This window comes from Eleutherodactylus coqui, chromosome 12 (assembly GCF_035609145.1).
Source record: "Eleutherodactylus coqui strain aEleCoq1 chromosome 12, aEleCoq1.hap1, whole genome shotgun sequence".
In the NCBI taxonomy this organism is placed as follows: Eukaryota; Metazoa; Chordata; class Amphibia; order Anura; family Eleutherodactylidae; genus Eleutherodactylus; species Eleutherodactylus coqui.
In genome coordinates this window covers 127,450,270-127,476,487 of record NC_089848.1, presented here as the reverse complement: position 1 = coordinate 127,476,487, position 26,218 = coordinate 127,450,270, and the positions used below count along the sequence as shown (strand labels likewise).

General features: G+C 44.6%; 1 protein-coding gene across 2 annotated transcripts in view; it reads left to right on the top strand.

The window, feature by feature from the left end:
* NEBL (nebulette) overlaps positions 1 to 26,218 on the top strand; it is a 209,132-nt gene that overhangs the window by 139,410 nt on the left and 43,504 nt on the right. The window contains exons 7-14 of one of the 2 annotated variants that reach the window (XM_066585578.1): positions 2,318 to 2,413; positions 4,411 to 4,521; positions 7,441 to 7,551; positions 18,991 to 19,092; positions 20,614 to 20,715; positions 21,733 to 21,846; positions 24,694 to 24,798; positions 25,207 to 25,311. The exons of the other annotated variant lie outside the window; for it this stretch is intronic. Of the exons in view, the coding sequence (XP_066441675.1) occupies positions 2,318 to 2,413; positions 4,411 to 4,521; positions 7,441 to 7,551; positions 18,991 to 19,092; positions 20,614 to 20,715; positions 21,733 to 21,846; positions 24,694 to 24,798; positions 25,207 to 25,311 (846 nt within the window). The remainder of the gene's footprint in view (positions 1 to 2,317; positions 2,414 to 4,410; positions 4,522 to 7,440; positions 7,552 to 18,990; positions 19,093 to 20,613; positions 20,716 to 21,732; positions 21,847 to 24,693; positions 24,799 to 25,206; positions 25,312 to 26,218) is intronic. 2 annotated transcript variants of the gene reach the window in all.

Sequence of the window (26,218 nt, the reverse complement as noted above, 5' to 3'; positions counted from 1 at the left end):
AAATGAAATTATATATAGGGGGGGACTGTGTGTGTGTATATATATATAATTGTATATAGGAGGGGACTGTAGACCCCGACAGGGACCTGCGCTCCAGTCCTATTAACATAATGGACTGGCAGTAATTAGAAGCTTCATGGCAGCTTGTGCCGTAACATTCTAGTAGCAGTGTAATGTGTCACTTAGTGGATCTGCTCATCATTGGATAATATGTGGTTGGAAACAGAATTACGAAAGTGAAGAAAAGTTCCTTACAACTTCTCTTTCTGGAGGTCGTAGAGAATCAAAGAGGTCACGGAGTTCTTGAATTTAGGTCCCCCCCCCCCCCCCCCCCCTCCGATCACACATCAATCTTTGAGTTGTCAGGTTGTATACATTCTATTACGCTGTTTCTTAAGAGCCTTTTACTCGGACAGATGATTTGTGTACAAACTATCAAGTACATCTATAACCCGCGGCATCTTATTACGAGTCTATTCGCGCTGATTCCCTGTGACAAGTGGATTAATACTGGATAGAGTTCCCTATGTAGAACGTTTCATGCAGCTTTAAAGCTATCCATAGAGCGAAATGCCAACACTGCCATCTCCAGGCCGTAGGAGGACACAGCGCTTCACCAACAATAAGGCGAAGATATAAAGAGGACAATGAGGGCCAAAAAGTTTAGAAATATGAAAGAGTCGCACGTTTCGCTAATTCCACTCTAAATGATCAGATTGGAAAGAAATGAGGAAGACAACAAGTAGTGTAATAGAACTGAAGTCATTTATTTTCCAACTGTGTGAGAATGGAGCGAGGGAGCTGCAGACTTGACTTATATTGTTAATGATTTGGAGAAGTGGAGTCAAAGTCAAGAAGGCCAAAATTCCTACTTTTCCAATCCTTTCCCTTCCTCCTCTCCCTCCTTCTTTCTTTTTCCCAATAGAAAATGAAACTAAATGGTGCCACAAATAATTCCTTCTCCCCTCTCTTTATCTTTCTTTCCCTCTCTCAATCTCCTTCTTTCTTTTTCTTTTTGATTCTTTCTTTTTCTCATTCCTTCTGTTTTCTGTCTTTTTTTTCTTTCATTTTTATTTTCTTTCTTTCTTTTTAAATTTTTGTCTCTTTTTTTTCTTTTTTTCTTTCTGTCTTTCTTTGTCATTTCTGTCTTTCTTTCTTTCTGTTATTTCTGTCCTTTTTTCTTTGTCTTTCTTTCTGTCTTTCTTTGTCCTTTCTGTTCTTTCTGTCTTTCTTTCTGTCCTTTTTCTTTGTCTTTCTTTGTCCTTTCTGGTCTTTCTCTAGTTCTTTCATCATTAACTAACTCTTAAGTAGCTAATTACCTACTTAAAGAGTTATGCAGACGGAGCGGGACACAGCTGTTAACTCGGAGAACAAAGCAGCTGTTTTGTATATGCAAACAGCTGCTTTGTTCTCGCTGTGTCCCGCACGCTGATTTTATCAGCGGGCGGCACTGATAGTACTCTTTCAGCTGGTATCCCGCTGGGAGGCCTCAGCGGGATACCAGCTGGAAGAATGCTATTAGTGCCGCCCACTGAGAAAATCAGCGTGCGGCACTGATAAGGCTCATCTCTCATTTTTAGCTTGCTAGAAATGAGCGCTGAATGAATAATGCACGGACAGTGCACAATGGTCGTGCGTTTAGACAGAACGAAGAAATGGCTTTTCAGCGAATTTTGATCGATAATCGTTGAGTCTAAATGGGCTTTAATTTAAAGGGGTCTTCAGAGCCGTTACTGTCAATAACTTTCCCTCAGATTAGATCGTCAATAGTTGATCAGTATGGGACGGCTGCTTGGGATTTTTGTTGATCAGGTGATCATCTGTCCTGCCGTCACCGGAAGCAAATGTCTGCATTAGGGTTAGAGGCAGAAGTGTTATAGAAGGCTTTTCTCCCATTGGAATCATTACACTTCCATCTCCAACCCCAATGCAGACATCCGGCTCCACTGTACCGGGAGTGGACTGGAGGATCAGCTGATTGGTGGGGATCCCAAGCCTTGCCAATCATCTATCGATAACCTATCCTGAGGATCGGTCAACAACGGTAAATGGCTGGAAGACCCCTTTAAATGAGAACTGTGAAATGCTTCATTTCTACTATGGTGATACTGGAAACCCTCATAGATAAAGGCTAGTGACACCTGAACATTTACCGAAGTAACAACATACATGCTTGTGCTGACTAAATGCTGCAACGCTTTCCTGAACAGCTTTCTCGTAACTAACGGGGAGTCAACCGTCCCTCGCAGATTTTAGATAATTTGCTTTTAAAATCACATTGCCGGATTCAGAGCGACTAACAGACTTTATTTTACAGATCAGCTATAAGGAGGAGTACAAAAAATCCAAGGGCAAGAACGAGTTTGTTCCTGACACGGCTAAACTGAAAGCTATCACCGACTCCATATCTGAGGTAACACTGGGGGATGGGCGTTATTTTGTACAACCGTTTTCAACACGCAAGCGCCAAAATTGACTTTTTGGAGCTTTATTCTGGGCCTTGGCACTTTTTCTAAAAGTGGGCAAGGCCTACTATTAGAGGGAGTGGTCAAATTTCATATCTCTCTATCTTTCATATCTATCTCTCTCATATCTCTCTCTCTTTCATATCTATCTATCTATCTATCTATCTATCTATCTATCTATCTATCTATCTATCTATCTATCTCTCTCTCTCATATCTATCTATCTATCTATCTCATATCTATCTATCTATCTCCTATCTATCTATCTATCTATCTCCTATCTATCTATCTATCTATCTATCTATCTATCTATCTATCTATCTATCTATCTCATATCTATCTATCTCATATCTATCTATCTATCTATCTATCTATCTATCTATCTCCTATCTATCTATCTATCTATCTATCTATCTATCTATCTATCTATCTATCTATCTATCTATCTATCTCATATCTATCTATCTATCTATCTATCTATCTCATATCTATCTATCTATCTATCTATCTATCTATCTATCTATCTAATATCAAAGAATCTCCTATCCTTTAGAGGCTTACATGTAATAATGGTATATCTGCGGGCCTTGTGAATTACTGACAGCTGTGTCTTTAGGAAGAATTGCCTTATACCCAATAAATACAATACGCCTCTGTTGACATATATATGTAGTCAGCTGCTCCGCAGCGCAGGGCACGTATGAGCCCACACACAGGGCTCCGCGGCCCCTGTGACCACCGCAGGCTACTTCTTCTGATTTATGCCTAACAACTGCAGAAGTCTCCATCAATGGTTATCTCTCAGTTCCGAGCTCTTCTGAGTAATTGATTTCCAGGGTTGATGGCTATAAACAGGGATGGTTTTATTACTGCACTCCATGAGTGTAACCGTATGGCGAGACACGCACTGCTGTATGTGACCGCCATTCATCATGGCAGTAGACATTGGAAACCTCTTATCTGTTCTGCTCTTGTTGCCGGTTTTGACACGTTGATCCTTCTGGCTGTTTATAGCAGTACGTCTTGTGTTCGTGATCCAGCCGTTTCCAATAATGCTGGGCAGGGACGCACATAAAGTAGAGCCGACCCTATAGCAAAAGCGAAAATAGCGCCCTCTAATGAAAGTGCTGAAAGTCATAACAACCCAACATTCAGCGACAGGAAGGCCCAGAAGTTGTTATCCCCTGACTCCAGAAGAAAAGTGTCCCATCAGTGGTGTAGCTAAAAGCTCATGGGCCTGGGTGCAGAAGTTCAGCCTGGAACCCTTCATTCACACAATGTATCTTCATGACTGCGGGCTGCAGAGCTTCCATAAAGTCTTAAAGATCAGCGGCGCAAGTGTAAAAAAAAAATGCCCCCCCTCTGGAAAAAACACATCGCATACATCATAATACAACTTTTAGAACACGGCAGGCTCAGGTACAGCGGCTCAGCATTAGTAACCTTTAAATAACGCAGTCACATATAATAGATACCAGTTCTACACAGTTATAGTGATTACAGTGCAGTTACCTCCAGAAGTGTATTAAAGTACCAAGATGGTTACTTATTGCGATGTGTGAACTTTTGAAATGTTTGTTTGAAACTTTTGCAAAAAGTTTTGGTTTGGTTCAGTTCAAATGAGTTTGAACCGAACTGAAAGTTCACCAAATCCCCTAAAACTGCTGTATAACATCGTCTAAGAGCCCTAAAAACCCTGTATAAGACTCTGAGTGTTATACATGGCTTTTACGTCTCTTTGTGTTATACACCAGTGTTTAGGACTAGTGTAGAGTGAACCGGACCGGTAGAACATTGCTAAAACCCTGGTTCAGGTTCATGCCAAAGAACGTTCGACCTGAAATAGGGTTCTACTGGTTTGGTTTGCTGAACACTAGTTACTTACATCTACTGTCTGATTGTGTTCATGAGCAACTCATCAACCAAACTTCTGTTTATTTGGTAGTCAAAATACAAGGAAGCCGGCAAGAAGGAATTACCGAACTCCCTGTACAAGATGATGCCGGCGACATTAGACACAGTGTTCGCTAAACAAGTGACACAGCTTCAGAGTGAGGTACCATCAAAAAGTTCTATTTTCTCTGTACTATTTCCCCCCCCACCACCCAAAAAAATCCCTGGAGTTATTAATTTTTGGGATAAAACTGGTTTCTTGAGATAATAACATCTACCCAACGATTACAGTATTATTATAACTGTGCACCAACCTGGTGGCAGCTCCGGACCCTGGCAGACACCTTGCAATGTTCCCCCATTAGCGAGTGCCGTCTTTCAGGAACAGAAGGAGCTTTGTTACAGATGACTGCTGACTTCACGTCATGCCAAGTTTCTACGGAAAGATTCAGGAATGGAGCTTCACGCTTCTATAAATATTGTCCTTATGTCGTCTGCTCCATCTCCATTCTGACCATCACCATTTAGTTCACAGATTCTCCTCTTGTGATACATTTGGATAACCCCTACCTGTGTAGAAGCTTCCCTCATGGGATCTAAGGGGGTTGACTAGTTGAAAGGGTTTTATCACTAAAGACATCTAAAGTGTCTGATTGCTGGGGGTCCGACTGCTGGGACCGTGAGCGATCCTGAGAACTGCACCCTCAAATGCCCCTGTGAATGGGGAGGCAGTGCACATGTGTGACCACCGCTCCATTCACTTCTATGAGATAGATGGACCCCATGTCCCATAAAACTGAATAGAGCGGCATTCGATCATGCACACCGCCATTCCATTTCGAGGGGCATTTGAAGGTACAGGAACACTGAGGAATAGAAGTATGAGAGTTACATACAAAGTAAGAGAGTAATAGTGCCCTCAAAAGTGCCCCCGTTAATGGCCCCCGATAGTAATAGTGACCATGTTAGTGGACCCAGTAGTAATATTGTCTCCCTTAGTGGTCCCAGTATTAATACTGACCTCCATAGTGTCCCCCCAGTAGTAAGAGTGCCTCCACAGTAACCCAAGTAGTAACATTGTTCCCCATAGTGGCCCCAGTAGTAATAATGGCCGCCATAGTCGACCTTGAACAGCAACCTGATGAGCATTGAACTCAATGTGGCCTCCCTTCTGGTGGCTGCCACTGCAATCAGTCTGTGAACCCTGACATCACCCTCCAGGGTCCCCGTTGCATGCAGGAGCAAAGACACCAGCGGGAGAGGTCAGGCGTCCCAGACTGCTAACCTTGTATCACCCCTTTTGCTACTGGGTAGCATGAACCTATGCAGGACCTTCCTACAAAGAGAACCTGCAGGTGGAGAATTGGCCTAAGGGTCATTTTAAAGGGTGTGGAATGGGAAACAAACACCAGGCTCTCCTGTCCTGGTTGGGAAAAACCGGACACCATAATAGGACGCCCATTTAAGTTTTTGCTACAGGTCCCCATCTTTCTACTTCCGCCTATTGTCCGGTCATTTGGGACTCCCTGGGTCTTTCCCCCCCTAATGGCCGGATGGATATGCTTTATCTAATCTGTGCTTCCTGCTCTCCGTCTTCTTTTGCGAACGATCCTCCTGCTCACAGATAATCCGTCCATCCAGCACAAGTCACGGCAGTCGCCAACTTTTCTTTCCCCGCTTACGGAAACTTTGAATAACTCTTTAATCCGCCAGAATGTGGAAGGTAAAGCGCCTCCCTGTGATGTATGACAGCAGATGCTTCCTCTTCAGTCGTCTGCAACCTGACCCTCTGCACGGTCTCCTCTAAATGCTACATTAATTTACTGGGCTGGAGGAGAATGCGGCCGTCACATTTCATGGGAAGAGACATCTGTTGGAGAAACACGAACCGCAGACAGCGACATCGATAAAAGAAACACTTTTTATTGTCCTCGTAAAAATGATCTACATTTTGGCAGCGCTAATATTTCCTCGGCTGTAAATAAACCCGTTTTTGTTCTGCGCTGCCATTTCATTACTCATATAATGCATGCAGAATTCCTTATTTCACACCCAAATGACATCACTGGAATCCATTCACCGTATGTGTGTAAGCGGAGATCTCGGCGGGGAGATTCATTTTCATACAGTCTGATGTACTGTAACGTTTATCACCCTTCATAGACTCTACAGTTACTCTTATACTCTCGGCATATGCAACTGATTGATGGACTAACTCTCCACAGCGCCACCTACTGGAAAGGTGGCTAACAGGATTCAACATGCAACTTTTTAACCCCTTTACGACGCGGCCTATTTTGGTCCCAAGGACGCAACGATTTTGGGGGGATTTTCATCTCCACTTTTAAGAAGCCCCAAGTTTTTTATTTTTCCTGAGGGCTTATTTTTTGCATAGCAAGCTGTAGTTTTTGTTAGTACTAATATTTTGGTACATATAACGTATTGTATAACCTCTATAAAAAAAATTTGGAGAACAGGGAGAAAAAAAACATTCTACCAGTGTTTAATTTTTTTTAGAATGTTATTTATATAACATGATACAATGATTCCAAAATTATATAGTTTTTTAATGTTTTTTTTTTCCATTTTACAATTTTTTAAAATGTTTTTTTATGTCCTTGTAGAAACAAAAGAAAAAAAAGCTATGATTGCTATGAAAATGCACTGCAGTACTTCAATGTTTCAATGGGAAACCTTGCATCGCACTCGCATGCACATCGCACGCCGCGCAATGTGTTTTCTGGCCCCATTGAAAACAATGAGCAAGGCATGCCGAGGGAACGCCCAAAGATAGGACATCGCTCATGTATATCACCCCATTCAAAGGAATGGGGGTCTTATTCATGCGAGATTTGTGCCTCTCGCAATGCACAATCTCATGCGATTTTCTCAGCTGTGTGAAAGCAGCCTTAAACACAAAGTGACCCAAAACCAGAATCCCGTCCAATCGCACATGCAGCATTACAATCTCGGTAAATGTGACCGGGTGAGTGACAGAAGTCTGGCGCATTAACTTCTCATATTCCGTTTCTGTCGTCAGTATATGGACGGCGCAGTTGGATAACAGAAATGTTTTTTGCAGGTTCTTTACAAGCAAAAACATGATGCGGAGAAGGGAAAATCTACGTATGCTCAAATGCTGGAGCCCCCGGACATCAAACACGCAATGGAGGTCAACAAACACCAGAGCAATGTGAGTGAATGGCCGCTTTGTCCATTTGGATTTTCCCATTAATTAAATATGCCATCGATGTCTGATAGGTGAGGACCGACCCCTCCCCCCCTGGGACCGCTTATGTCAGAAACCGTGCCAATGTCGTAGGGTAGTGCCCTCGCACCCGTCCCGCTAAGGACTTTATCTTGGTCTTTGAACTGAGTTTAATGTAAGCACCAGGCGTGGATTGGAATATCGAAATGGCCATGCAAAAATACTGCAAAGTGGCCCCATATTGTAGGGTGGCCCAAACAGTCACAAGTGGGGTGAACACAAGTAGGTGGGGGTCATCAAACCGCCAGCCACAGTCATGAAGGTGTTAGGATGGTAGAAGCCTATATGGTGTCCATAGCTCGTTGCAGCAAATTTCCTATGAAGCACCGAACGTGTTCGAACTGGAGGTCACATTAAGGTGCCGCCTATGTCTAAGCCGTTAAGCCTCCATGACATAAATGAACATTTGTAGACCGGCTTGTCTGTAACTTCTATGTCAGACATGTATGTCATGTGTCCGGCGCCCGCCCGGATAATTACCTCCATACTGTCACTGAGCAAATCCCACTTTGCCAAGATTACCACTAATGAGACTATAAAAGGGGCAGGTAATACCCCCAGACCATGGCCACATAATGCCACCTTAGTGTTGTGAACAAAGGCCATTATTACACCCCCAGACAGTGACCATACAGCAGAATATGCTAGATCTACATAGACACTGCAGAGCATATACATGATTACAGTACCGTTATATCCGTGATCACAGCTGATGTCCCCGCTGACTTTTTCTTCATGTGGCCCAGACTGTCACAATGACTTCTCCCGGTCACAACTGTAGAATTTGACATACAGATATCTTTGACTCCTCAATTTCTCAGGGATCTGGCTTCGTTTTCCAATCTTCTACATAATCTCCCAATCCATAGTGTCCTAGATAGTAGTCATGCCATCTGTGGTGAACCACACAGCAGTAGTATCCCTATTTTTGTGCTGCCTGTAGACCCCACAAGCAGTAAATGTGCTCCCACTCAATAATTATGCTCCCCTAATGCCCCCACTCAGTAATAATGACCCTCATAGGCCCCCCACTCAGAAATATTGCTCCATATAGGCTCCACTCAGTAATAGTCCCCCTCACAGGCGCCCATCCAGTAATAATGCCTCATATAGGCCCTCACTTAGTAATAATGCTCTATATGGCTTTCCCATTCAGTAATAATGCCCCATATAGGCTGTAGCCCTCACTCAGTAATAATGCCCCATATAGGCTGTAGCCCTCACTCAGTAATAATGCCCCATATAGGCCGTAGCCCTCACTCAGTAATAATGCCCCATATAGGCCGTAGCCCTCACTCAGTAATAATGCCCCATATAGGCTCTAGCCCTCACTCAGTTATAATGCCCCATATAGGCCATAGCCCTCACTCAGTAATAATGCCCCATATAGGCCGTAGCCCTCACTCAGTTATAATGCCCCATATAGGCCATAGCCCTCACTCAGTAATAATGCCCCATATAGGCTGTAGCCCTCACTCAGTAATAATGCCCCATATAGGCTGTAGCCCTCACTCAGTAATAATGCCCCATATAGGCTGTAGCCCTCACCCAGTTATAATGCCCCATATAGGCTGTAGCCCTCACCCAGTTATAATGCCCCCTATAGGCCGTAGCCCTCACTCAGTAATAATGCCCCGTATAGGCCGTAGCCCTCAGTCAGTAATAATGCCCCGTATAGGCCGTAGCCCTCAGTCAGTAATAATGCCCCGTATAGGCCGTAGCCCTCACTCAGTAATAATGCCCCGTATAGGCCGTGGCCCTCACTCAGTTATAATGCCCCGTATAGGCCGTAGCCCTCACTCAGTAATAATGCCCCATATAGGCCGTAGCCCTCACCCAGGTTTAATGCCCCATATAGGCCGTAGCCCTCACCCAGGTTTAATGCCCCATATAGGCCGTAGCCCTCACCCAGTTATAATGCCCCATATAGGCCGTAGCCCTCACTCAGTAATAATGCCCCATATAGGCCGTAGCCCTCACTCAGTAATAATGCCCCATATAGGCTCTAGCCCTCACTCAGTTATAATGCCCCATATAGGCCATAGCCCTCACTCAGTAATAATGCCCCATATAGGCCGTAGCCCTCACTCAGTTATAATGCCCCATATAGGCCATAGCCCTCACTCAGTAATAATGCCCCATATAGGCTGTAGCCCTCACTCAGTAATAATGCCCCATATAGGCTGTAGCCCTCACCCAGTTATAATGCCCCATATAGGCTGTAGCCCTCACCCAGTTATAATGCCCCCTATAGGCCGTAGCCCTCACTCAGTAATAATGCCCCGTATAGGCCGTAGCCCTCAGTCAGTAATAATGCCCCGTATAGGCCGTAGCCCTCACTCAGTAATAATGCCCCGTATAGGCCGTGGCCCTCACTCAGTTATAATGCCCCGTATAGGCCGTAGCCCTCACTCAGTAATAATGCCCCATATAGGCCGTAGCCCTCACCCAGGTTTAATGCCCCATATAGGCCGTAGCCCTCACCCAGGTTTAATGCCCCATATAGGCCGTAGCCCTCACTCAGTAATAATGCCCCGTATAGGCCGTAGCCCTCACTCAGTAATAATGCCCCGTATAGGCCGTAGCCCTCACTCAGTAATAATGCCCTATATAGGCCGTAGCCCTCACTCAGTAATAATGCCCCGTATAGGCCGTAGCCCTCACTCAGTAATAATGCCCCATATAAGCTGTAGCCCTCACTCAGTTATAATGCCCCACATAGGCCGTAGCCCCCACTCAGTAATAATGCCCCATATAAGCTGTAGCCCTCACTCAGTAATAATGCCCCACATAGGCTATAGCCCTCACTCAGTTATAATGCCCCACATAGGCCGTAGCCCTCACTCAGTAATAATGCCCCATATAAGCTGTAGCCCTCACTCAGTAATAATGCCCCATATAAGCTGTAGCCCTCACTCAGTAATAATGCCCCATATAAGCTGTAGCCCTCACTCAGTAATAATGCCCCACATAGGCTATAGCCCTCACTCAGTTATAATGCCCCACATAGGCCGTAGCCCTCACTCAGTAATAATGCTCCATATAGGCCGTAGCCCTCACTCAGTAATAATGCCCCGTATAGGCCGTAGCCCTTACTCAGTTATAATACCCCGTATAGGCCGTAGCCCTCACCCAGTTATAATGCCCCGTATAGGCCGTAGCCCTCACTCAGTAATAATGCTCCATATAGGCCGTAGCCCTCACTCAGTAATAATGCTCCATATAGGCCGTAGCCCTCACTCAGTTATAATGCCCCGTATAGGCCGTAGCCCTCACTCAGTTATAATGCCCCGTATAGGCCGTAGCCCTTACTCAGTTATAATACCCCGTATAGGCCGTAGCCCTCACTCAGTAATAATGCTCCATATAGGCCGTAGCCCTCACTCAGTAATAATGCCCCGTATAGGCCGTAGCCCTCACTCAGTAATAATGCCCCATATAAGCTGTAGCCCTCACTCAGTAATAATGCTCCATATAGGCCGTAGCCCTCACTCAGTAATAATGCTCCATATAGGCTGTAGCCCTCACTCAGTAATAATGCCCCGAATGTGCCGTAGCCCTCACTCAGTAATAATGCCCCGTATAGGCCGTAGCCCTCACTCAGTTATAATGCCCCATATAGGCCATAGCCCTCACTCAGTTATAATGCCCCGTATAGGCCGTAGCCCTTTACTCAGTTATAATGCCCCGTATAGGCCGTAGCCCTCACTCAGTTATAATGCCCCATATAGGCCGTTGCCCTCACTCAGTTATAATGCCCCATATAGGCTGTAGCCCTCACTCAGTAATAATGCCCCGTATAGGCCGTAGCCCTCACTCAGTTATAATGCTCCATATAGGCTGTAGCCCTCACTCAGTAATAATGCCCCGTATAGGCCGTAGCCCTCACTCAGTAATAATGCCCCGAATGTGCCGTAGCCCTCACTCAGTTATAATGCCCCGTATACGCCGTAGCCCTCACTCAGTTATAATGCCCCATATAGGCCGTAGCCCTCACTCAGTTATAATGCCCCATATAGGCCGTAGCCCCCACTCAGTTATAATACCCCGTATAGGCTGTAGCCCTCACTCAGTAATAATGCCCCGTATAGGCCGTAGCCCTCACTCAGTTATAATACCCCGTATAGGCCGGAGCCCTCACTCAGTTATAATACCCCGTATAGGCCGGAGCCCTCACTCAGTAATAATGCCCCGTATAGGCCGTAGCCCTCACTCAGTAATAATGCCCCGTATAGGCCGTAGCCCTCACTCAGTTATAATACCCCGTATAGGCCATAGCCCTCACTCAGTTATAATACCCCGTATAGGCCGTAGCCCTCACTCAGTTATAATACCCCGTATAGGCCGGAGCCCTCACTCAGTTATAATGCCCCATATAGGCCGTAGCCCTCACTCCGTTATAATGCCCCATGTAGGCCGTAGCCCTCACTCAGTAATAATGCCCCATATAGGCCGTAGCCCTCACTCAGTTATAATACCCCGTATAGGCCGGAGCCCTCACTCAGTAATAATGCCCCATATAGGCCATAGCCCTCACTCAGTAATAATGCCCCGTATAGGCCGTAGCCCTCACTCAGTTATAATACCCCGTATAGGCCTCACCCCCCACTCGGGGATAATGCATCTCACTTAGTTGGAGTTCTGCAACATCACAGGGCACTGGGACCTCTATGATGGGGAATACTAAAGGAGGTTGCTGAGTGAAGTGAAGGGAGCTCTGGCGGCTCTGCCTCTTGCGCCATTTGTCACAGTTTTGGTATTTGTAAGATTTATCTATTTCCTGTTTCACTTGTTTTATAAAACGTTCTGGAGCAAAAAAGTAAACTCTGTGCTATGTGGTTGTGACCCGTAACAAGCCCCTTGTATGTCCCCTATGTGGGGAATGCTTGCTACAGGGTCTTTGTATGGGCTCAGCCACTGCTTTACCACCTGGGTCCCACAAAACTGCACAATCTGGGTTGCCCCTTGTGTGCTGCCCCCCCCCCCGACCCCCTGCCCGCCCTGCCCATGGCCAAACTTTCAGTTGTACAGTGTATCGGAAATGCAGCACAATCCCATTAATTTGGCGCTTCGTTTTAAGAAGTCGTTGGACCCCCAGTAATCCGGCATTGATGGCCTATCCAAAGTATAATGGTTGTAAAACCCATCCAGTGGAAGACCCCTTTAACCAAGGCGGCTCTTCGTTGGGATACAAGTGATACATCCACCATGAGATACACAGAAAAGCCGGAAAATTTCCTCTTGTAACTTAATTAAAACCAAAAAACGGAAGGAATTTACATATTGTATTCACAAGGGAAGACGAGTTCTGTGACTAATCAAGCATCGTCTGTATATTAATGAGGTGAAAGATTAGCAAAGAAAGGGAATTACTTAATCAACCGACGGCTGCGACTCCGAGAGCAAATCGGCACTTAGCAGAGAGGTTTATATAGATATAAAATCAGAGAGATGAAAGAGAAGCATCTTATGTGTTACTGAGTCCGATCACAAGGTGAGGCATGTCCAGTCGTTGTTTGCTACATGTTTTATTCTATTGCCTGTACATGACTGTGGGGGCGGCCATCCTGCCTGAGCTGCAGTTAGCAGTATGCAGATATAATGCTTTACAGCAGAACTCATGGGCCATAGACACCATGGATAAGAGCTGACCCAGTGGCTTCTATAGGAGAAAGTTCTGGGCATGCTCTGTGACCTGTGCAGGGAGGGGAAGGAGGTGAGCTGTGACATCACCTATTCACATATCTTAGTACAGTAGAGTAAGTAGAGCAAGACCTTCAAGTACACCAACACATCCTGTGTTATCGATCTATATATATATATATATATATATAATTTTTTTTTTGTGTGTCACCTCTCAGTGTAATCCTGCCTGTGATGATAATGAGATGACGGCTGAGAAGTTTTCTCTAGAGAACAGGAAGTAACAGACAATTATTAGGCTTAGTGGCCGGTGTGAGAATTACAAGATTTTAGGGTTTCAATCCAAATACAGTTCGTGACATCAAAACATAAAAGCTTGATTTATGCAAGAAGTCCTTTTCTGATGACAAATTCCCTTTAATCCCTTAAAAGTTTTTTTTTACTTTTAGCTATTTTACTGCAGGAAGCAGACAGCTCTGTACATTGTGCAGTGGCCCAGGTTGGTACTGCAAGTTGATTTCCATTGAAGTGAATGGGCCTGCAGTACTATCTCAGGCCACTGCACAATTTACGGAGCCGTCTGCTTCCTGCAGCAAAACCGCTATAAATGGCTAGAAGTGGAACAACACCACCAACATAATAAATAGACATATACTCACCTCTTCCCGCTCCTGATATGTCCTGTGGAGCTGCTCAGTCGTCTCCTATATATTTTACTCAATGTTGAGTAGGGTATATAGGACCGACCTTGAAGCTCCTGAGCCCCAATGTAAAATCCGTGACAAGGACTGAGCACGTCATTTCTAGTACTGGGACAGCGGGACATTTTGCGCCCCCCTTAGGCATCAGAGCTTGTGTTGGTGTCATTGAAGGTCTTGCTCTACTTACTCTACTGTACTAAGAGCGGTGAATATGCAAATGAGTTTTAGCAGGGAATTCATTACATGATTCTGCACATCCGCTAATTAAGTCAGATGTGACGAGGTGTTAACGCCGACGGTGGAAGGATCAGCATGGGGAGGAAGAAATGCAGAAAGCTATTTTCACTGTTATCACTCTCCGACAGAAACAGGAAAGTGCACTTGTCTGTGATATTTATATATGTAATTGGTTGCTACATCACGGCGAGCTTCACCGAGCGAATGAGACCGCCATTAACCCCTTAGTGACGCCAGAAAGACACAATTTGGGGGGGGGGATTTTCAGTTCCACTTTTGAAAAGCTGTAAGGCTAGGCTCACACAGGGCGGTTTTGCCGTGGAATTTCGCCATGGGGATTAAGGAATCTCCTGCCACAGCTGTGGCAGAGGAGCGCCATCCTCTCCCATTGCTTTTAATGGGGACGCACTAATTATGTGCTATTTTTTTTAGCTTCGGTCACGCGTTTTTAACACATGCGTGCGGCATCTTTTTTAACCCACTTATACATGCACAAAAAAACTGCTTGTCTGACCAAGCCCTAAATGATCTAGAGCCGTGATGGCGAACCTATGACACGCGTAGCCATGGTCGCTGACACGGGACCGCATACAGAGAAGTATGGGGCCGCATGCCAAGAACCGAAAAGGATGTTTCATCCTCGGCTCCTGCACGGCCAGATGCAGTAGCCGTGAATAAAACATCGCTGTAGACACTCTGTGCCGGAGGTCTGTAGGCCAAAACAACAGAACTCCGGCACAGAGCGTCTAGTGCTGGGACTTCCGGTTAGTCCGCTGACGTCACTTCCGGTCGGCAAAGCAGGGAGCTGACACGCCGGGCTGAAAAGGTTGCCCATCACTGATCTAGAGGAATGAATTGAGGGAAAACTGATCAAATTTGCAGATGACACAAAGCTAGGAGGGATAGCTAACACTAGAGGAGAGAGAGGGGATTCAAAAAGATCTAGACAGGCTTGAACGGTGGTCAGCGACTAACAGAATGGTTAGGAGAAATGCAAGGTCCTACATCTGGGCAAGAAAAATGAAAAAAGGGTTCCGGGAACCATGGAGGCACATACTGTAGGTCTGCATAGTGGCTGTAGACACAGATTCAGACGGTCCATTACTTTTACTTATGACTTGAAGGACATCCAAAAAAAATCCATTGATTGCTCCAGAGTACCTGCACTTGCACGCTCCTGCTCCATTAGCTGTTTTCAGCTCTTCCCGGCAGCTGAGGACAGCCCCAGATAGTACTACCGTATATAAGCTATATGGGGCTATACGAGGCTGTTTTCAACTGCCAGATGGAGTTTGAGTGCTTCAGCATGAAAGTGCAGGTATTCTTTAAGGTTGGATTTCCACAAGATATAAAAATGTAATATAAGAAATAATAATGTGACTTTGCATTTTGCAAGAGAAATCTCTCTTAAAGGAGAATGGATACATTGTGTCATTGCCTACTGCAGGGCCCGAGAAGGGGGCAGAGCACATGGGTTCAAAGGCCACTGAAAAGAGTCCTGGTGTCATGCACCGCCTCCTAGTGTCCTATTTAGGCATTAGGCTGGTTATCAGTTTGCTGACAGCATTCCTTTAACCACTTTGTGACCGCCCACAGTAAATTTACATCGCTGCTGCCCGGGCTTTGTGTAGCAGCAACGTAAATGTAAGTTCTACTGTCAGCAGGTGACTATGGCCCCCTACAGCAGATAAAACACCCAAACAGTCTATTACTAACAGTCTGTGGTTTGAGTGCCAACATCGCGACATGATTTGTTCAAGTCGCGATGATGTCATAAGTGACAGCCAATCACAGTGCTTGCCGGTAAAAGCAACAAATTTTCCTGGCATGTAGGCGCTGTAACAGTGTCTCTCTCCCCTTCTGTCTTCCGCCTCTTCCCTCTTTTGTCAGTGTGAGATCAGAGGAGAAAGAAGGAAAGCATACTGTGTAACACACTACATATTAACCCCTTCCACACTTAAACCCTAAAATGAACCCATTCTATTGCAATCACTATTTGTATAGTGCAGGGTTAATTTTTAATAATTTATCTAGAAATAGATTACCGTATATACTTGAGTATTAGCCGATCCGAGTATAAGCCCAGTCAGTAAGTTTTACCACAAAAAACTGTTAAAACTTATTGACTCTAGTATATACTAGGTAAAGAAAAAGTGCAATACTCACCTCCCAGCCGGCGTCTGTGTACCCAGCGCGATGGTCTTCCCGGGGGTGCAGCAAGCTGCTTTAGACTTCTCCCCGCTCTCATCTCCCTGGCTCGGCTTTGAATTCCCCTGCCATCAGCGCTGTGTAAGTAAGCACTATGATTGGAACGAGCAGCAGTCAATCATAGCCGGTGCTCGATAAACCAATCGCAGCCATTCAGTGATGTCATCCACAGAATGGCTGTAAATGATAGCACTGGCTGTGATTGCCTGGCGCTCGATCCAATCACAGCGCTTACTGTGGGGAAATTCAAAGCTGAGCAGGAAGATGACAGCGGGGAGAATTCTCAAACAGCTTGCCGCACCGCCAGGGAGACCATCGCGCCGGGGACAGACGCAGGCTGGGAGGTGAGTATTGCAGTTTTAAAAAAAAAAAAATTTAACCTCACTCGAGTATAAGCCAAGCGGGGCTTTTTCAGCATAAAAAATGTGCTGCTTTCACCCTCTCAAATGTGGGAGTCAAGTCAGTTGTGGATCCATGTTAAAATCTACATCAGTGTGTAATGCGAAATTGGTCGTCAATTTTGCTGCGGATTTCCCACAGTGGAAAGTCCTTACCAATTCTGCCATGCGTGGACGTACCCATACATTATTGCATCAACTGATTTGATCATTAATACCGTGTATAGAAATAGAAAAATTCTAAATGAAATATCGATTAAAATTTAAAACATATACGTCAGAATTTTAAAAATTAAGGTGAATTAGTAAATCTCCAAAGTTGCTCAGAAATGTGCAAAGTTTTTCAAATCTGCTCCCAAAATAAAACCAACAACTAGAAATGTATACTTGATACAAAATTAGTGCATTGTGTACGGACATATTTGACATACTGCAGTTAAAAAAAAAAAAAGATGACAATTAAAAAAAAAAAAAAAAAGTTTTCCTCAATATTGGCATTCGTAATAAATATATGCAGATTGTATCGGTCTACTTTTACCACTGAAATAAAGTACAATATATGATGAAAAAACAGTGTGAGGATTACTTGGATGTGCAAAACCTTTACAGAGTTATTCTCTGTAAAAATCACACATTCCAGATTTCCAAAATTTGTCCGAGTCATTAACCCTTTCCAATCCCCTGTCTGACGTCTAAAAACATTCTGATTGAAGGCTGTACATCGGTAGACGTCCGGCAGGGATTCTTACTGTAGATTACTGTCCGCTCTGTTGTCAGGGGCCTCTCCAGCATGTCACATACCGCAGTACTGGCTCTAGCCAGCAGCTGGTGCCATTGTATAATGGCAGAAAGAGAAACCCCCCTAGGAAACCCTGAATCTAAAATTGGATTGCAAAGGGTTAAGATACAAAAAGGCGGGGTCTTAAAGGAGTTAAATACTAGTCTGTCACATTTTATCTGGAATTTCCAATAAGTAAAGGTACCTTTAATACGGGCCGACTATCGTATTAATAATCGCTCTAAAGAGCGAATTCAGTTGATAGTTTTTCTGTCGCAGCGCGGCCACCAGCGGGGCGGCGAGTGATTTGCTCACTAGTCGTTTCATTTCAGCTCGGCAAAAAGTTGCTTTGTTGATCAAAAGTCATCTGGTGTGAAATCGCAGTCGTTCGTATTTAAACAACTTGTGAACACATTTGCATGGGGATTCCCTCTATAATATCTCGGCAAACAACTAATAACCAATCATTGCTCTGTCGTTCGTGAGCTTCAACAAATTTTCTGAGTGACTATCTGAATGATCGTTCCTCCATGTGAAGTGGGGTGTCCAACCAATGGCCCGTGGGCCAGATGCGGCCCAGGATGGCTGTGAATTTGGCCCAGTAGAAAGGCCAGGCTGAATCTGGAGAAGGCAAGGCCGCAGTGGTATCTATCTTACGGACATGCTCATACAAATGACGAGGCAGTCGGCGGCACTTGCAGCTCTGTGACTCTCTGACTCACTAGGTCACTTTGGGTTAAGCATGAAGTGATGATTCTCCTTCCGAGTCCTGATCGCTCTAATCCAGTACTGAGGTGAGGACAAGAGATGTTGGCCTTATTGTGGCCAGCTGATTCTGTGTGCCCCTGCCCTGGTGGCAGAAACGTGGCTGTGGCAGCAAACTACATGTGAGCCTGGATAGCTTTCTATGTCTAGGCTTGCATGCAGAAGGGGGCTGGAGGCCATATAGCTTGTGGGTTGGGGGGGGGGTATATGGAGTACGATGGGCGTTGTTTAGAGGATGATAGGGCTTGTTTGGGGGACTATGGGTGATTTTTTTTTTGGAGGACTTTGGAGGATGGTGGGGGAGTTGTTTGAAGGAGTCTAGATTAGAGGAGTCTTGTTTGTTTGGAGGAGTCTTCATTATGTGAAGACTTATATGTGGTTGCGGATATCACAAATATTATGCACGGACCATTTTTTTCCACTTAGCAATTATTGTTTGTGTATTTAATGCGTGACCCAAGACAACCCCCCTTCTTTCAATGTGGCCCAGAGACGCCAAAAGATTGGACACCCCTGGTGTAAAGGTACTTTTAGGGAAATGAAAAAACAAAACTGGCAAAGTTCTTTGGCATCTTGCTGTACTTCTGATTGTTGTGTAAGACCTGATGGATGACGGTATTTTTGTTTCTTGCAGGTGAGTTACAAGAAAGATGTCCAGGACCTCCACAAATACACCGAGGTGATGGACAGACCCGACATACAGAAGGCTACGGAGATCTCAAGGATCATAAGCAATGTAATCACTTCCAGTGGATTTCAGTTTACACGTATATTTAGGGATTCGAGTCGGTAGAACGTCCGACAGATCGGAAAAAGTTGTTTATGATTTGGTAGTTGATTAGATTGATGATACAATTTTATTATATGAAGTTTTTAGAAAGCGCAGTTACATTTTAAGTCCTTTAAAACCCTTTTGAGAGTTTCATTTTTCTGTTGCAGAGCTACAAATGTTTTGCACCACTTCACATAGCTGTAGACGTAGAGGCGCTGTACAGCTTTGTATTATTTCTTTGAACCAATGTGTTTTTGGAAATGAAGGCTTTTTGTGATTGATTTTCATGAAACATTTCTGAATGTTTGACTTTTATGCTTGTGTTGTTTTACAAGTCACTGCAGACCAGAGGACTAAAATCTTAGCAAATGCTGTCAGAGTAAACTACAGAGGGTGGTATGACAGAGGACAGAGAGCAGAGAAAGCTACTGTTACAGAGGGCTTTAATTCAGTGAGGGGGAATGGACCAGCAGCTACTCAGGAGAGATAGCTGTGTAGTATTGTGTGGGTGTGGTTATGTTACTCAACCTCTGAAAGAGGGAAGGGGAGGGAGAGTTGAGCTTGTATGTGTTCATGAGAGACACCCCCTGATCAGTGCTGGGAATGCCCCGAGCCAGAAACCTGAATATAGGAGAGCCTTAAAACCAAGTGTGAGGTTTTCTAAATGCTTAGAAGGAAAACTCTGAGGCTTACCAAATGCAAAAACCAGATAAGTGCATTATTTTTTTGCAGGTAAGATGTTTGTGTATTGATTTTCATGCACAAATGTTCCCATGGCTTTTAAATACAATTTTGTTTTCCTGAAGCCCCCACTAGGGGGAACGTTTTGCTTATAAATGTATTAGTACTTTTAAGGGGTTGCCCAAGTTGACAAAATGAATGTGGGAATGATATAAAATAGTCATCTACTTACCTGGCAATCGCCCACTGCTCTGTTCCTCAAGCCGGTCCTTGTTTACATGGTGATTTGCCTGTATACCCACTCAACTGTTGCAGCCAATTGAGTTATGTGGATGGATGGATGGATAGATGGATAGACAGATAGATCTCCTCGGATATCACTGGGTCAGGATAAAGTGGTGACACCTCACCAGGGGTAAGAACAATGGCTCATTGTGAGCCAGAATTTTGGTGGCCTACCTTAATCTGCTCCACTACTGGTTTTACCAATATGTTTGAACAACATTGTCTGAAGAAGTTCATTTCTTCCTGAAGATTTAGTATAATCTGGGGACTTGTTAGGGACTTGTTTTTTTTATTCTGCAGTGCTTTCAGGTAATTTATTTTACTCATTTTACTGACCTGGGAAGGATGAAGGCTGAGTCAACCTTGAGCTGGTTACCTGAACCACTCGGGGATTGAACCTGCAAAGGTTCAGATTGTGAGCGAGAGCTTAGGACTGCATACTGCTTCCTTAACACTCTGTATCACACAAGGCCCTATTATCTAATGAGATAATCAATACGTATTCCCTATTTTATGCAGGTGGATTACAAAAAATCCAAAGGCGACCTGAGTAAGGAGCCCACAGTCATGGGAAGACCAGATTTCGAACATGCAAAAGAAGTGTCAAAGATCATCAGTCAGGTAAATGTCATCCGTTCCACAAAGTTTATTAACCGCTTAAGGACGGGGCCTTATTTGCACTACAGAGCGTACATGTACGCCCTCTAGCGGTGGGGTTTGTATGGAGTGGCCCAGTAGCTGAGCTTACTCAATAAACGGCGGGTACCTGCTATCTTTGGCAGCTGACACCCCCACAACAGCCGCGATCAGCACTTATTGATTGCAGCCGTTAACCCTTGTATCATAATTACAAGTTTTCCCCTGTCCGCAGAATATCCACAGGATTGGGTATAACTTGCTGATTGGTGGGGATCTCACTGTTGAGACTCTCGCCAATCTCTAGATTGGGGGTCCTGTTTTCCCCTTCCTCTTCACTGTGGGGTTACTGCACCCCTGTAGTTAGGAGGAGACTGAATGGAGTGTTGGTCGTGCAAATGCACTAGCACTCTATTCACTTTCATTGGGACTGCCGAGATACCAGAGCGGCATCCATGGGGGGTATTTCCATCCGTCCCATTGAAATGAATGGAGCGCTGACTGCAAATGCTCAGCCAATGCTCCGTTCATGCTGACTTTCCTGCTGGGGAAGAAGTGACCCCCGCAGTGAACAGGCAGAACAGAACATGGGAGACCCATTCTGGAGATTGGAGTGGGTTTCAGTAGTGAGACCCCCATCGATCAGCAAGTCATCCTCTATCCTGTGGACATCATGTGGATTAGAGATAACTTGTAATTTTGGTACAATCTGGTTTCTGATGGCAAGAGCAAAGCGGTCTGCAGTGTTATTCTTGCTGGCAAATTAAATGCAAACCTGACGGTGATGTGATGGATCCACCCATTTATGGGATCCACCCGTCCATGGGATCCACCCGTCCATGAGATCCACCCATGCATGAGATCCACCCGTCCATGAGATCCACCGGGACTCGTTGGGAAAAGGGGCAGTTTGTAAAGATGCTGGGGTAATGGGGGCATTAAAGCTTTACACTTCTAGAACATGTTCCTTCTTCTCACACTCAAATGTGCTTTGTCTTTCAGGTAAAATATAAGGAACAGTTTGATAAGGAAATGAAGGGGAGGAGGCCTCGCTACAACCCACTGGATAGCGCCGTCTTCAGGCAGGCCCAAGCGGCATCAGCCTTGGCCAGTGATGTATGGGTTTTTGGTTTCTATCTTAAGTACTTAAATTGTGTTATTTGAGGAACTTTCTCCTTTATTAAATCTGATGCTTTCTCTATCGTTGCGCCGCTCTTGTTCAGCGGGGGGTTTTACACACAGTTCAGAAAAAATGTGAAGTTTTTGTAGCAGTTTAAATGCAGTTTTTTGAGCCCAAGACCAGAAGTCAGAATGAAAGGGAACTCTGGGCTTATGTTCATGATAAGCAAAGTGGAGCTGTCAACAACAAGACAATTTAACAACTATATTTTTTTTCAGTTTTTTTTGTACATTTTTCTTATCTCTTTTTATTTTCTTATCGCAGACTTTTTTTATTCTATTGTCTGTACACAACAATGGGGGTGGCCATCTTACCTGGGCTGCAGTTCACAGCATTTAGAGATATGCTTTACAGCAGCCTCATAGGTCATTCATACATTTGACAGGAGAGAACTAATTGATGTCTATCGAAGTGTTGTGGGCATGTTCTGTGCCCTGTGCAGGGATGGGGAGGAGGTGAGCTATGGAATCACCTATTGAGAATGATGGAACATGTGTTATTTATATATATGTTATACAAAACACTTGCCACCCACCAGCCTATAGGAGGGGCACCACACGGATGTAGGCTGGAGACGATCGCCCTGCTTAGATCCACCTGGCCATATAATATTTTTCTTCCATATGGCAGCATCTTGTGGAACTACATGAATCCTTCCCTCTCCTGGTTTTGTCTCCTCCCCTCTGATATTTTGAGGGACCACTGTCAGCCCATTGGTGCCCTTGCAACACTGTTATTTCTGCTACTGTATTTATGTTATGAGCTAGGTTTTAGGGCTGTATTTATTAGCTTGTTTCTGGTGCTGTAGCTTTGTACTGAGATTGGTTCTGGTGCTGTAGCTTTGTACTGAGATTGATTCTGGTGCTGTATCATTGTACTGAGATTGGTTCTGGTGCCGTAGCTTTGTACTGAGATTGGTTCTGGTGCCGTAGCTTTGTACTGAGATTGGTTCTGGTGCCGTAGCTTTGTACTGAGATTGGTTCTGGTGCCGTAGCTTTGTACTGAGATTGGTTCTGGTGCCGTAGCTTTGTACTGAGATTGGTTCTGGTGCCGTAGCTTTGTACTGAGATTGGTTCTGGTGCCGTAGCTTTGTACTGAGATTGGTTCTGGTGCCGTAGCTTTGTACTGAGATTGGTTCTGGTGCCGTAGCTTTGTACTGAGATTGGTTCTGGTGCCGTAGCTTTGTACTGAGATTGGTTCTGGTGCCGTAGCTTTGTACTGAGATTGGTTCTGGTGCCTTAGCTTTGTACTGAGATTGGTTCTGGTGCCTTAGCTTTGTACTGAGATTGGTTCTGGTGCCTTAGCTTTGTACTGAGATTGGTTCTGGTGCCGTAGCTTTGTACTGAGATTGGTTCTGGTGCCGTAGCTTTGTACTGAGATTGGTTCTGGTGCCGTAGCTTTGTACTGAGATTGGTTCTGGTGCCGTAGCTTTGTACTGAGATTGGTTCTGGTGCCGTAGCTTTGTACTGAGATTGGTTCTGGTGCCGTAGCTTTGTACTGAGATTGGTTCTGGTGCCGTAGCTTTGTACTGAGATTGGTTCTGGTGCCGTAGCTTTGTACTGAGATTGGTTCTGGTAACGTGTTCAGGTTCTGGTGTGGCTGTGTGCTGCGATCTTGCTACTTTCTGCAGATGCAGAATACAGACTGCCTAAAAGTGCAATATGTATATAGTTTTCCTCATGATGTGGGGTGGGGGCCTGCCACTGTTTAGGACACAGCTAGATGTATATTTTACTTTGCTGCATGGCTGAAGAGAAATACTCAAAAAGTCCTTGATGGAAAATGAGTCACCAGACTTTACGCTTCGGAATAACCCAGTGCAGCCAAGTTCGTAGACTTAACGAGCTCAAACAACTGTCCTCCTACAAAACTTCATAATACATAATTGTAAAAGAAATAACGGAATCTTTCTTTTGCTCTTAAACTTTACTTCTTATATTCTCTTTTGTTTATTGGAAAACTCCGAGCTCAATTAAGAGCTAATTAAAATGAAGGCAGAGCTGCACAATCCTATTATATGTGAATGGAGTCATTAGCCTATAGAATACACATACTTTAATTATTACCGCCCACCATGGGGCGCGCGGCCTGCGGCTTCCATGATTCAATAGAGACTATTATGCTTACAGTATAAAAGAGTCCATCATTGTTCGTTCCGCTCTCACTATCAAACATGGCATTCATATGGGAGAATTTGCTTGATGATGTTTACAGGAGAAGCCGGGCACCCAAGAACCGTGCGTAGGAGCCGTTAACTTCATTTATTAGATCTATTCATCCTTCGCACGGGGGCACATTTGTCAGCTGCTTGCAGTCTTTGATGATATTGATGTTCTTATTTTTTACTATTGCATGTATTATATGCTTCAAAATGTATCATAATGATGGCTGATAAACTTGTGGCTTATATAAACAAGTAGATTTGGCTGCAGGAGCACCAAATTCATCACTCAGTGAATGATACAGTACCAGAACCTAGTTCTGTACATAATACAGCACCAAAACCGAGCTCCTAACATAAATACGGAACCAGAACCAAGCTGAGCACATAGATGCAAAACTAGAACCAAGTAGAATTTTCGGTGCAATTTAGGCCATATTCCTTTTTTGGACAAGTCAGAAAAAACAATCGGAAGATTTTAAAAACACATAGTAAATATGGCGCACTGGTGTTAATTGTGCCAGAAAATTGTTCTACTTTAAATCGTAAATAAGCCCCAATGTTTTATCCAATTGTTTTTGTTGCATTAAATCACCTCTGACATCTTAACCCTGTTTTTCAGGTGAAGTATAAGAAAGACCGGCATATCATACATGACCCAGCTGTAGACCTTCCAAACTTGCTCCATCTGGATCATGCTCTGAAGGCCACCAAACTGCAAAGCAATGTAAGTAGGCTTGAGCGAACTGAAACAGTCAAACCTTGTTCCGGGGATTGAACCTATGGCGGTCCGTCTCGGATGAACCTGCTAAAAGAAGAAGGAAAAGTACATTTTCCCTTCTTCTCTTCCTTTTACTGCTGTGGAAAATCGACAGTGAATATGGCCCATGTGACCGTACCCTAAAATTGGAGCTCCACTTTATGAGCCACAGAGAGTAATAAGTGTGTAGAAAGTCAATCACTAATAAAGTGTCATCAGCAGTGGAAGTCTGGCCTCTCCTAAGGTATTTCCAATAACTAATAGCGCCCCAATTTCTATTGGTATAATAGCGCCATATTGTAAGATTGCTACTGGAGTCATTTCCTAAGAGGTCAGTTTACACTTCTGCATTAATACGCGTGCTTTGTGTTTCAGAAAGCCTATAAGAAAGAATTTGAGGACAATAAGGGGAGCTACCATTTTGCTTTGGATACAGCGGAGCAGATTCACCATAAAGAGAACGCTGTGCTGCAAAGTCAGGTAACGGCTCTAATAATGGCGCTACAGTGCGACAGCGTTGTCCTGTAAAATGGTAGGAATAGATTAAGTTAAGCAGCTTATGGAATTGCTTCTTGGTCCATGAAGAAGGAGAACTTCAACTTAGGTTGGCACCATTCTTTCTCCCAAATGAATGATGAGGAACTTATTAAAAGGGTTTTCCGGGCCAACACATTGATGGCCAATGGGGTGGGGTGAAAAGTGTTTTAAGATCTGGTACCTCCACTAATCAGTTCTCCAATGGACACTGCACTGTGACTGGTACTGGATCTTGGTGTCATTCAGACCCCGCCGATTACACATCGTTGACCTACTCTAAGACTATCAATGTTTTTCCCATTAAGGAGGACCTGTCATGTCGTTGAGTCAGTGGGCTGACTGCAGAACTTTGCAGCCACAGCTCTGCTTACTCTATCACAATGTTTCTTTTGTTCATACTCATCCTGTTTCCCCATCCTGGATCTCCTTAGATTTGGCTTCCGGCCCTGTGAATGTGTCAAGTGGGTGGTCTACACCAACCATTGACAGTGAGCAGTGGGAATCACCAACTTGACAGTCAAAGCTGTGGCTTTAAAACTATGCAGGCAACCTTCTGACGTTAAGACAACTTCTCTTTAACCCCTTTACCCTGCTGCATACCCGATGGGTGCCAACTGTTTCTAAAACCCACCGTAAACAGCTGCGGTCAGAGATAGCACCAATCATGGCTGTTTGACAGCTTAAGGGCTTTTTCACACGAGCGTACGCGATTTTCGGCTGGCCATGTCATGGCAACAGCGCAGCCGAAAATCACGTGAATCGGTGTTCAGACGGCCGAGGATGGACGCCTCATCTAACTCACCATCGGCCCCCTTGTGGTGGTACAGATTTTGTTGAGGATTTACTGCTG